Consider the following 12,720-nt stretch of genomic DNA (forward strand, 5'->3'; position numbering starts at 1 on the left):
ATGTGTTGCCTTTCCCCCTGCCCACAACAAGTTACTCTTTTAGACCTCAATATCTCATATTTTTCTCTTTTCAGTGGTTTTCGAAGCTATTTACTGATGATTACCTTGCAAACTACATGACCGGAGTGGAGGCAACTAAGGTTAAAGTATATAATTCATGCTACCATGATAATGCTCTAGAAGTCTTCCTGAAGGTGGGAAGGACACCCTATCGCACACACTCACTTGGCGACAGTTTCAAATGCCGTCGCGGAAAGGGGTTAAAAACCGTTTATTTAGGACCGACGCGCACCAGTGATACTTGAATAAGAATCTTTCAATGAAAGACCTCGGTGAAGCTGCTTATATATTGGGCATCAAGATCTATAGAGATAGATCAAGATGCTTAATTGGACTTTCACAAAGCACATACCTTGATAAAGTTTTGAAGAAGTTTAAAATGCATCAGTCAAAGAAAGGGTTCTTGCCTGTGTTACAAGGTGTGAAGTTGAGTCAGACTCAATGCCCGACCACTGCAGAAGATAGAGAGAAAATGAAAGTCATTCTCTATGCTTCAGCCATAGGTTCTATCACGTATGCAATGTTGTGTACCAGACCTGATGTGTGCCTCGTTATAAGTATAGCAGGGAGGTACCAAAGTAATCCAGGAGTGGATCACTGGGCAGCGGTCAAGAACATCCTGAAATACCTGAAAAGGACTAAGGATATGTTTCTCGTTTATGGAGGTGACAAAGAGCTCGTTGTAAATGGTTACGTCGATGCAAGCTTTGACACTGATCCGGATGACTCTAAGTCGCAAATCAGATACGTATTTATATTGAATGGTGGAGCTGTTAGTTGGTGCAGTTCCAAGCAGAGCGTCGTGGTAGGATCTACGTGTGAAGCGGAGTACATAGCTGCTTCGGAAGCAGTAAATGAAGGAGTCTAGATGAAGGAGTTCATATCCGATCTAGGTGTAATACCTAGTGCATCGGGTCCAATGAAAATCTTTTGTGACAATACTGGAGCAATAGCCTTGGCAAAGGAATCCAGATTTCACAAAAGAACCAAACACATCAAGAGACACTTCAATTCCATCTGTGATCAAGTCAAGGAGGGAGACATAGAGATTTGCAAAATACATACGATCTGAATGTTGCAGACCCGTTGACTAAGCCTCTTCCACGAGCAAAACATGATCAGCACCAAGACTCCATGGGTGTTAGAATCATTACTATGTAATCTAGATTATTGACTCTAGTGCAAGTGGGAGACCGAAGGAAATATGCCCTAGATGCAATAACAAAGTTGTTATTTATATTTCCTTATTTCATGATAAATGTTTATTATTCATGCTAGAATTGTATTAACCGAAAACTTAGTACATGTGTGAATACATAGACAAAACATAGTGTCCCTAGTATGTTTCCTGACCATAGACATGTGTTGTCATTTGATGAACGGGATCACATCATTAGAGAATGATGTGATGGACAAGACCCATCCGTTAGCTTAGCATTATAATCGTTTAGTTTTATTGCTATTGCTTTCTTCATGACTTATACATGTTCCTCTGACTATGAGATTATGCAACTCCCGAATACCGGAGGAACACCTTGTGTCCTATCAAACGTCACAACATAACTGGGTGATTATAAATATGCTCTACAGGTGTCTCCGAAGGTGTTTGTTGGGTTGGCATAGATCAAGATTAGGATTTGTCACTCCGTGTATCGGAGAGGTATCTCTGGGCCCTCTCGGTAGTGCACATCACTATAAGCCTTGCAAGCAATGTGACTAATGAGTTAGTTGCGGGATGATGCATTAGGGAACGAGTAAAGAGACTTGCCGGTAATGAGATTGAACTAGGTATGATGATACCGACGATCGAATCTCGGGCAAGTAACTTACCGATGACAAAGGGAACAACGTATGTTGTTATGCGGTTTGACCGATAAAGATCTTCGTAGAATATGTAGGAGCCAATATGAGCATCCAGGTTCCGCTATTGGTTATTGACCGGAGATGTGTCTCAGTCATGTCTACATAGTTCTCGAACCCGTAGGTTCCGCACGCTTAACATTCGATGACGATTTGTATTATGAGTTATGTGTTTTGGTGACCGAAGTTTGTTCGGAGTCCCGGATAAGATCACTGACATGACGAGGAGTCTCGAAATGGTAGAGAGGTAAAGATTGATATATTGGACGAAGGTATTCGGACACCAGAATGGCTTCGGGACGTTTCGGATATTTATCGGGAAACCGAGGGGTTACCGGAACCCCCCGGGGAAGTTATGGGCCTTAATGGGCCATAAGGGAGTAGGAGAGGGCAGCCCACAGGGTGGCGCCCCCCCTCCCCCCAAGGGAGTCCGAATTGGACAAGGGAGAGGGGGCGCGGCCCCCTCTTTCCTCTCCCTCTCCCTCTCCTTCCCTCTTTCCCCCTCTTGGAATAGGAAAGGGAATCCAACTACGATTGGGAATCCTAGTTGGACTCCCCCTTGGCGCGCCCCCTCTAGGCCGCCGGCCTCCTCCCTCTCCTCCTTTATATACGGGGGCGGGGGCACCCCAAAGGCACACCAAGATTTCTCTTAGCCGTGTGCGGTGCCCCCCTCCACAGTTTACACCTCCGGTCATAGCGTCGTAGTGCTTAGGTGAAGCCCTGCGTGGATCACATCACCAACACCGTCGCCACGCCGTCGTGCTGACGGAACTCTCCCTCGACCCTCTACTGGATCAAGAGTTTGAGGGACGTCATCGAGCTGAACGTGTGCTGAATACGGAGGTGCCGTACGTTCGGTACTTGGATCGGTTGGATCATGAAGACGTTCGACTACATCAACCGCGTTAACATAATGCTTCCGCTTTCGGTCTACGAGGGTACGTGGACACACTCTCCCCCTCTCGTTGTTATGCATCTCCTTGATAGATCTTGCGTGATCGTAGGAATTTTTTTGAAATTGCATGCTACGTTACCCAACAGGCGGCCCTGTAAGGTGGTCTGCACGGTCGGCTCTTCGGCGAGCGGCGTTGCGGTGGTGGTGGTGTTTCTCCTTGGCTGTGCGGGCAGCGAGGAGCGAGGCAGCGGGGATCTTGACGATGGCATTGCTACGGCAGGGGTATCGTCCAGATCGTGTGTGGAGGCCTGTTTTGGTGGCAGCGGATTTGGACCGTGGTACTTCGATGTGGCGCGAGAGTGTCTTGGGGCGAAAGCTCAGCCCTTTGGCGTGGACGGCGGCGATGCCTGCGGGTGTCGTGTCCCTGTTGGGGGCGTCGTTGTGGTATCTCTCCCCGCGTCAAGGCTCCGGGTGAAAACCCTTGACCGTGTCTTCGGTCTCGACGGCGGCGGCCTGTTGCGTCGTCACCCTCTTGGGGGCGTCGTCGTGGAGCGTAGGTGCCTACCGATTGCATTTCTTCGCCATCGGAGGGTGAGCTCAGATCCTATCTCAAAGCTCCTTCAGCTCTGGCTTGGGGCGATGCCGACAGCTTCCTATACTTTACACATGACGTCGAGAGCATCGCTCTCTGTCCTTGTTGTCTGCAGGCAGGATCGGTGCTCCACGGTCCGAAGCGAGAGGGCAGGGGTGCCCTCTCCAGCGACAACTTGGTGTGTGTGTTGCATCGACGTCCGACGGTTTCTCTTGGAGGCGCGATTTCACTTCTAGTTAGTAGCCTTGGGTGTGTCTTGATGGAGTGTGAGCACTCTTATAATCTTGTTCTATCTTTAATCCGCTTTGTAAGAGGTTTTTCTCATCACTTTGTATCGGTCTGGCCGTGTTTGGGGTGGAAGACTTTTTCGATTTGCTGATCAAAGAGGTTCTGTAACTTGTAGTCAGGTCTTGGAATTGAGATATTTTTGTTTGGGACACAGTAGTGTAGTAAAAAAGGTCACTCTTGGGGCCTTCGCGTCGGAGGAAGGCCCCCGGGGCCGGCGCCGCGGCCAACCCCCGGTTCGCCCTCGCGCCCGACGACGACGACGGCCCCGAGAACCCCCTCGTCGCGTTCGTCCACCCGCGCAGCGGCGACCGCCCCGGCCCCGTCCTCAAGTCCCGCCCGCAGGAGCTCACCGGCGAAGACCAGGTCAAACCATCTCTCTCCCCCTCTCATATTTCGTATTGCGTGGCGCTGCCTGCGAGTGAGCCATTTTAGAGGAAAACATGCCACCACTACGTGATGAGATGGTGGCCGTCCGGCGGTACGCGGAGCTGCTGTCGCGGTGCCGCGGCGGCGCGGACGCGCGGCCGATCGCGCGGATCCAGGCGGCCCTGGTCACGTCGGGCCTGCTCCGGCGCAGCGCGGAGCTCCACGACGCGCTCATCCGGGCGCTCGCCAGCTCCGGGAGGCCGCAGGCGGCGCTCCCGCTCTACGCCCACCTCCTCCGCGCGGGCCTCCTCCCCACCCCGCACACCCTCCCCTCGCTCCTCAAGTCGCTCGCCCTCTCCCCCGCCGTCCCGGGCGCGCGCCGCCTCGCGCTCGCCGTCCACGCCCACGCCGTCAGGCTCGGCCTCACGGGTTTCCTCCTCGTGAACAACGCGCTCATCCGCGTCCACGCGGGCCTGCTCGGCCGCCTGCCCGACGCGCACCTGCTGCTGCGCGCCTCGGCCGCCGTCGACGCCTCCACGTTCAACACGCTCATCACCGCGCACGCGAGGGCTGGGCGAGTCGCCGACGCCCGCTCCCTGTTCGACGAAATGCCTGAGAGGAATGTTGTGTCCTGGAGCGCCATGGTGAATGGGTACGTGCAGGCCGGGGACGTGAGGGAGGCGCTGGGGGTGTTCTCTCAGATGCAGGCCCAAGGTGTCCGCCCGGACGACACGGTTCTCGTCGGGGTGCTTGCCGCGTGCGCGCAGCTGGGGGCTCTGGAACAGGGGAAGTGGGTGCATGGTTACCTCAAAGCAAACAATATCAGGATCACCGTGTTCCTGGGCACTGCGTTGGTTGATATGTATGCCAAATGTGGTGAGGTGCAGCTTGGAATGGAGGTGTTTGAGGGAATGAAGGACAAGAATGTGCTGGCCTGGACTACTATGATAAAGGGCCTGGCTATGCACGGCCGCGGCGCAGACTCATTGACACTCTTCTCCCAGATGGAGAGCTCAGGTGTGAAGCCGGATGACATTGCCTTCATTGGTGCTCTCTGTGCTTGCACACACACTGGGTTGGTTGACAAGGGTCGGGAGCTTTTCAACTCCATGGTGAGCAACTATGGTATTAAACCAAAGATTGAGCATTATGGATGCATGGTAGACCTCCTGGCACGGAATGGCTTGCTGAGTGAGGCCAGAGACATGGTTGAGAAAATGCCCATGAAACCAGATGCCTTAATCTGGGGAGCTCTAATGGCTGGTTGTAGGTTCCACAAGAATGTGGAGTTGGCTGAGTATGCTATAAAGCACTGGATCGAATTGGAGCCAGACAAAAGTGGTGCTTATGTACTTTTAGGTAACATATATTCTGCCTCTGGTAGGCATGCTTCTGCGAGGGAAATTCGGGACCTAATGCGTGAGAAGGGAGTTGAGAAGACACCTGGATGTAGCAATGTGGAGATTAAAGGAGTTATCCACCAGTTCATTGTTGGAGATCTGTCTCATCCTCGCATAAAAGATATTTTGACAAAGTGGTATGAGATAGATAGTAGGATAAGGCTAGAGGAAGGTTACGTGCCTGATAAGAAAGAAGTTTTGCTTGACATTGAAGAAGAAGAGATGGAAGGTGCACTCAGCCGCCACAGTGAGAAGCTGGCAATCGCATTTGCTTTGATAAGTACAAATGATAATATACCCATTCGGATTGTCAAGAACCTCAGAGTCTGCCAAGATTGCCATCATGTCACCAAACTTATATCCAAAGTATATGGGAGAGAAATTGTTGTTAGAGATCGAACACGTTTCCATTTGTTCAAAGATGGCACCTGTTCGTGCAAGGACTATTGGTAGTAACTAACAAATTTGTCAATTAACAGTGGTACTTGGTCTCAATATAGAGCATGGGCTGTTGATCACAAAAAAAATCTTTTTCATGATACATCAGTGATGCATGAGTCGAGGCGATAAAGTTGGTGAAGAAAAAAAATCTTGCTAATTACAATGTACATATATGGTATTAGAGAAATTATTGTTAGAGATTGAACACGTTTCCATTTGTTTAAAAATGGCACCTGTTCGTGCAAGGATTATTGGTAGTAACTGACAGATTTATGTATTAACACCGGTACCTGTCTCATTATAGAGCATGGGCTGTTGAGCACCAAAATCGAACTCTTTCATCATACTCCCAAAATATAGCGTGTATTAGTGATGCATGAGTTGAGGGGATAAAGTTGGTGAAGAAAATGAATTCTTACTAATTATAATGTACACATGCAATCATGCCGTTATTAAGGGTGCGTTTGGTTGTATTGCCCAGCTTGCCCACTAGCTGAGCTAGCCTAGCTAGCTTAGCTCGGATGGGCTACCTTTGCCTTAGCTGCACGTTTGGTTCAATGCCGTTGCTGGCAAGGGCCAGCAGCTAGTCGTTTGGTTGTGCTGCGGGCAAAGTAGCTCATCTTCACAGTATCCAAATCACTGATTACGAGTTGAAGGACTAGTCGAGACTAGTCGATGGACTAGTCTATGAGTCGCACCTGTGGTGTCGACTGCAAATCTCATGCAGACTAATTCGATGAGTCGAGCGGTCGAGAGACTAGTCTGGACTAGTCGTGTACATTAAGTCGAATGACTCAAACTTTTCTTTAGAGGTGAGTGACTTAAAATTGGAGGGGATAACAGAGGCGCTTGGTCTGCGAGCCTGTCGGAGGGAAATTTTGTGGCTAGGTTTCAGTTTCGCTCCAGAGAGAACTGCCCACTCCTCTGGAGCTCTCCCTCTTCACTGGTTCTGCTGTCCAGATCCAGCCCTATCTCTGCTGGTTCCTGGACTGGTTCATCTGCTCCTGGATCCTCGCTTTGCAAGTAATTTCTCCCTTCTCTTATCATCATATATGGTTCCTCTATTGCTTGTTCCTGGGCTGGTTCCTCTACTGTTGGTTCCTGGTTTAAGTTTGCTTGTTTCCATTCAACATCCTTAGGTTTGAGCAGAGCTAGAGTTACAATGTCTACAACACCAGAGATATCTCAGACAGCATGCTCAGCAGCCACTTCAGCTCAAGCCGCTGAGGATTATGATCCATCAAAGGATCCTGCGAGGAAGCCAACTAGGACCAAGGATCCAACATGGAAGTATGCCTTTTGGCCTGATCTGCAGGACAAATTGTCAATCCAGTGTGTTTTGCGTGGCAAAAACGTCTCTTCTGGTTACACAGTGGTGTTAATGTGTCTGAAAGCAATCCAGTGAGTTTTATGGAGCATGTGTTCGGCGCACCCTGACTCGACATCGACCACGGCATTCTTCGCACGGCTACCTCGACCACGGCTCCACCACCCACGCTCTTGGCTACATCGACAAACGGCACAAAGGGCTACCGCCTGCTTGAGCAACCTCGTTGGTTTCCACTCCAGCCACGACTCCGCTATGCGTCGACCGTTACGACTGTGGGGGGGTGTCCGTCGGCTTGCCTTCGCATTCTTCTCCAGTCTCACCGTCTGCGTCGCTACCGTTGTGACTGCGGGGGGATGTTGAGTAACGTGATTGTATTAGGAAACATAGGTTAGACTAGGAAATATCCTGGCTTGCCTTGTACTCCGAGTAGATCATGTACTCCTATATATATGCCCATGAGGCTCAAGCAATACATAAAACAATTCCACCAATCCCCCTCTATCCCTTCTAACACAGTGAAGGCATTATGTGACATGTTTAGGCCATGTAGAGCAATAAGATTCCCAACTGAGTCTGGGATGGGACCATCAAATGCGTTGTTTGAGAAATCAAGCATCTTGAAAGTGGTCAGGATCTTGGTAAATGTAAGATCAATCCCTTTGAATGTGAGTCTCTCTTGGTAGTACTCCCCAGGAAATCTTGAATCAAAGGCCAGAGCGTTACCCTTGTCACTAGAGTTTTCTGTCATTCTTTGTAGCATGTCAAACCATTTTGAACTCAAGCTCCCAGAAAAGTTATTTGAGGCCAAATCAATAATCTGCAAAGCCGAGAAGTCCTTACTACTCGCATCACTTTCAGCAAGGCCTCCTATTGAACCATATAATTGATTTGATCTCAAGAAGAGAATTCGTAGATTAGACATCTCACCCAACCAAGATGGAAAAGTATCAAGAATTTGATTGCTACCAATGTCAAGGACCTCTAAGTTTCTGCAGTTACATAATGATCTTGGTATCTTCCCTTCAATTTGGTTGTTGTTCAAATCAATTGTCTGAAGCATACATCCATCTCCAATATTTTCAGGTAGTATCCCATGCAAATGATTATCTCTCAATTTCAACATACCTAAACTGCTACCTTCTATTAGACACGCTGGCATCATGCCGCTAAAGTTGTTGTATGATAAGTCCAGGATCTTAAGTTGCTTTTGGGTACAAATAGACCCTGGAATGTTACCATATAATTTATTCCTAGACAAATCAAGATGGATGGTATTGTTGGGAAGGTACCTACCAAAGTCAGGTATAATAGAAGAGAAGCTGTTGTCTGACCAATCTAACAAAGCACTAGACGACGTAGTTGTAACTGGTATAGGTACGGTGCCATGCAGCTTGTTGGAACTAAGATCAAGCATTTTTAAATTGTCCATTTGAACAAGAGATGGAGAGTTTTCCAAGCTAGTGAACATGTTGTTTGAGAGATTTAGTTCGAACATACTTTCCTTCCAGTTCACCCATATCCAGCTTGGTATGACTCCATGTATTTTGTTATTTGAAAGGTCCAAGTAAGACAACTGATTTGTATACCTCAATGTGCCTGGAATTATTGTAAGGTTGCAATATGCTAATCCTAGATATCTGATGTGAGGGAGGTAAGGCAATGGATAACCATCTTCAACATCTATGACTGATAGAATATTATCGGAGAGCATCAAAAAATCTAGTGCATTCAGCTTCCAAATAATGCCAAGTTCTACTGTGCCTTCAAAGTAATTCGAGTCCAGCAAGAGAACTTGAAGTCTTGTAAGATCGAAGAAAGATTTGGGTATATGACCTGCAAAGTTGTTATCTCTTAGCTCGATGGAGTACAGTAAGGAAGATATTGGGTTTGGAATGTCTTCTAAACTTCCACAAAGTTCATTTGATGATAGTAGTAGTTCTTGCAACGACGGAAGAGTGAACAAAGCCTTTGGGACATTTCCTGCATGCAGATAGAGAACAGTAATCAAAGAGCAGCAAATACTTCCCAAAATAACGTAATAATGATGTGATGTGCCAAGGGAAGAGAGGGGGGGTCTTACCACTCAACCGATTGTATGATAAGTTCAAATCTGAAAGCTTGGCCAAGTTCCCAATCCACGTGGGTATTGCCCCAGATAAACTGCACTGTCTGAGCCATAAGCTCATCAAGTTTGTACAATTTCTGATCCACCAAGGAATTGGACCAGAGAAATTATAGTCATGCAGCGACAAGTAAATCAGATTCTCAAATCTTCCAACCCAAGAGAGCATTGGCTTCTCTATTCCTGATCCAGAGAGCCACAATCCATTTAGGGACGTAAGGTTAGCTATGGAGGTAATGGGCTGCTTGTGAGATCCTATGTTGCTAAGGCCCAAGAATTTCAAGGAGTTGAGATGGACAAAAGAATCTGGTATGCCACCAAAAATGTTTGTCTCCAGTAGATTTAGTGATTGCAAACCATTTCTTGGTGGGAAATCTGGTAGTTGCACATAAAGGCTGGGGTTATAGGACAGGTCAAGATGTTTCAGATATTTTAGCAGGAAGATATTTGTGGGAAATTGCCCTTCAAAATCATTAGCCCGGAGGGTAAGGTCTCTTAAGAAAGGGAATTCTGCAAAGAACCCAGGAACCTTGCCAGAAATTCCATTTAGCCCAAGGTCCATCGTTGCTAGAAACCGGAGTTGGGAAAATTGAAGGATGAATAGAACCATCCAATGCTAAAGCAATGAACCAAGATTCTGTAGTAGAGGAACAGAGTCTGCTAAAGCAATGGACCAAGTTGATCCACCGTTTACGATTTGCACATTATCAAGATAGAGATTTCTTAGATTGCAAAAATTTGATACGAATGTCTGAAAACTTGGATCTCGGAGATATAGATCATTGTGTGCATAACCAGGCCAGTCAATATGAGAGTAAAGATCAAGTGTACGCAAAATTTGGAGGTGACCAATTCCAATGGGTATCTGACCAAACAACCTCGTATTAGAAAAATTGAGACTGAGGAGCTCGGTCAGCCGCTCAAACCCAAAACTAGGAAGACTGGTCAGGCCAAAGTCATTACCAGAGAGGCTGAGATTTGTGAGAGAGGTGAGGTTGAATAGTGCTAGGCTGAGACCACTGGTGCTCCGCAGGTTACGATTACTGAGGTCCAAAGTGATCACCTGACCTGGCCCTATCACACCCGATGCCCTCCCAGTGGCAACAGTCTGAGCCATGTTGCCATGATGAAAGGTTGGGGTTGTGGAAGGAGTGCTTCAGCTGGAGTAGAGATGAAGCCTGATTAGGGAGGCACTGGACTGTGGTTCCATTGGTGCCATTGGCAGCAATGTTGGTGGAGCAGTAGCATGCAAGGAGTAGCAGGGTGTAGTGAAGCCGTGGGCGCCTGGAGCTCATCTTTCTACTGCTTATCTGATTATAACTTCAAGCTGGTGCTTGGGGCAATATATAATAGTACAGGGTAGATGTAGAAATCCCAATAGTACATTTCGCTCGTTTATGTTGTGCAGTGTCATTATGTGGCCAATGTTATTTCCTGTGCAACACCGCAACGCCTTTGATGTGCACACGACTGGTTGCTCGCTAATTCAAAGTTCAAAGAACAAATTGCTACCTCTCATGAGACAAGGTCCAGTTCCCCGTAGGCCCGTTGCAAGCTACGGTACTTAATGTAGTCAGTGTACTGCAGGTGCTGTAGCGTGTCTCCTGTGGCAAGAATTTACAACAGGATAGCTACATATTGCTTATTTCATAAGGAAGCTCTCCTCAAGAGCTGGAGTTGATTATATTACCTGAAATATAGTCTGAGTTTTACGGGGTATATAAGTTGAGCCAACATTAGAAAAGGTTACTGATGTTTCTGTTTTACTTCAGAGAAATACCTTGGGAATGTACATGTTCTGAAAAATGGCAGGTTTACTCTTTGTTCTATAAGATAAGGGCTGGAGTTGATTAGATTACTGGATATGGAGTCTGTGTTTTAGGGGATATAAGTTGACCCAGCCAACATTAGGAAATACTACACATATTAATTATAGCTGATTTGGAGACTGAAGGAAGAAGAATATTGAGATTTCTATTTTAGCCTTGTCAGTATGTCACAGGTGATGCTCTCCCACTGGCAGCAGTCTCTTCCATCTTGTCAAGACGCCAGATTCGCATCGACGTCGATGAATGAGTGCTTTAGCCGGAGCAGGGAAGAAGCCTGATCTTGGAGGCAAGAAACTGTGGTGTTATGCTTGGCTGCATACTAGCAGTAGCACTAGCAGGAGTAGTAGTCGACGGAGTAGGAGCATACTAGCAGTAGCAGGATTAGTAGGAGGGGTTGCTGTTTAGTTGAGTAATTTTTCTACTGTCTTGCTAGTTGCTGCTTCCTCGGTGGTGCACAAGGCTATACATGGCAGTTTATGTTTTTTTTTGCGGGTGAATGGCAGTTTATATTTAACTGTATTGTACAGATTTTCCTTGAAAAATGTATTGTACAGATTTTCCATTTACACTTCTAAGGCTGCGAGCACAACAGATCACCGTAGATTGTGGACTATAGTGACGTTCATGTTGTTGTCCTAGACTAATTCAGCATATCGAGTGTTGGTTGTTGTGCGATCTTTGACTGCCTCAGTGGAATTTTTTTTTTGAGAACAAGCGGAATTTCTTTTGTGGTTGTGGTTGGTTTACATCCTTGTGCACCACGGACTCAGGTCCTCAAACATTGCTGTTCTAATTGTTTGGGTAGTTCTTTCAAGGAAAACATAAAAGATTCTAAGGTAACAAGCACCCGTGTATAAATACAGGCTTTACAACTTCAGGCCAGTGCTCAGGGCAATATATAATACAGGGTAGAACCATACAAGTAGAAATTTGGGCAGTGCATTTTCGTTCCTAGCAGTAGAAGTTTATGTTAAATGCCACTGTTGTTAGTCCAAGATGAAAGCATGTGTAGAGCCATCATGTGGCCAGTGTTATTTCCTGTGCAATACGGCAGTGCCTTTGATGTGCACACGACTGGTTGCTGACTAATTGAAAGGTTACGGAACGGCTTGTTACCTTTCATGAGTCAAGGTCTCTACTTGCATGTAGGCCCGTTGCAAGCTACTGTAGTTAATGTTGTCACTGTACTGTAGTGTTGCAGCGTGTCTTCACCGGCAAGAATCTACAGCAGGAGAGCTACATTATTATTAATTTGATTAGGAATCTCTCCTCTAGAGCTGGAGTTAATTAGATTACTAGAAAGAGAGTCTGTGTGAGTTTCAGGGGTATATAAGTTGAGCCAACATAAGAAAAGGCTACACATACTATTAGTTATAGCTGATTTGAAGACTAAATGGAGAATTTAATCTTTCTGTTTTACTCAGAGAAATACCTTGGGAACATACATGTTCTGAAAATTTGCAGGTTACTGTTTGCTTGTAAAATAAGAGCTGGAGTTGATTAGATTACTGGATATGGAGCCTGAGTTTTATGGGAT

General features: G+C 46.9%; 2 protein-coding genes and 1 pseudogene across 2 annotated transcripts; 1 reads left to right on the top strand and 2 right to left on the bottom strand.

Moving 5' to 3' along the window:
* The first annotated feature begins 4,072 nt into the window (after positions 1-4,072).
* On the top strand, positions 4,073-11,749 carry LOC123077360 (pentatricopeptide repeat-containing protein At5g66520-like). The gene has a single exon (XM_044499639.1). The coding sequence runs from the start codon at positions 4,136-4,138 to the stop codon at positions 5,912-5,914; it is 1,779 nt and encodes a 592-aa protein (XP_044355574.1). The 5' UTR covers positions 4,073-4,135; the 3' UTR covers positions 5,915-11,749.
* On the bottom strand, positions 6,794-9,964 carry LOC123076140 (receptor like protein 22). Its single transcript, XM_044498541.1, has 3 exons — positions 9,313-9,964; positions 7,713-9,212; positions 6,794-7,068 (listed from the first exon to the last, which is right to left on the bottom strand). The coding sequence occupies exons 1-3, from the start codon at positions 9,962-9,964 to the stop codon at positions 6,794-6,796; spliced, it is 2,427 nt and encodes an 808-aa protein (XP_044354476.1).
* On the bottom strand, positions 9,971-10,649 carry LOC123076141 (receptor-like protein 7; annotated as a pseudogene).
* Positions 11,750-12,720: the final 971 nt, after the last annotated feature.

The sequence above is a fragment of the Triticum aestivum genome, chromosome 3D, assembly GCF_018294505.1.
Source record: "Triticum aestivum cultivar Chinese Spring chromosome 3D, IWGSC CS RefSeq v2.1, whole genome shotgun sequence".
In the NCBI taxonomy this organism is placed as follows: Eukaryota; Viridiplantae; Streptophyta; class Magnoliopsida; order Poales; family Poaceae; genus Triticum; species Triticum aestivum.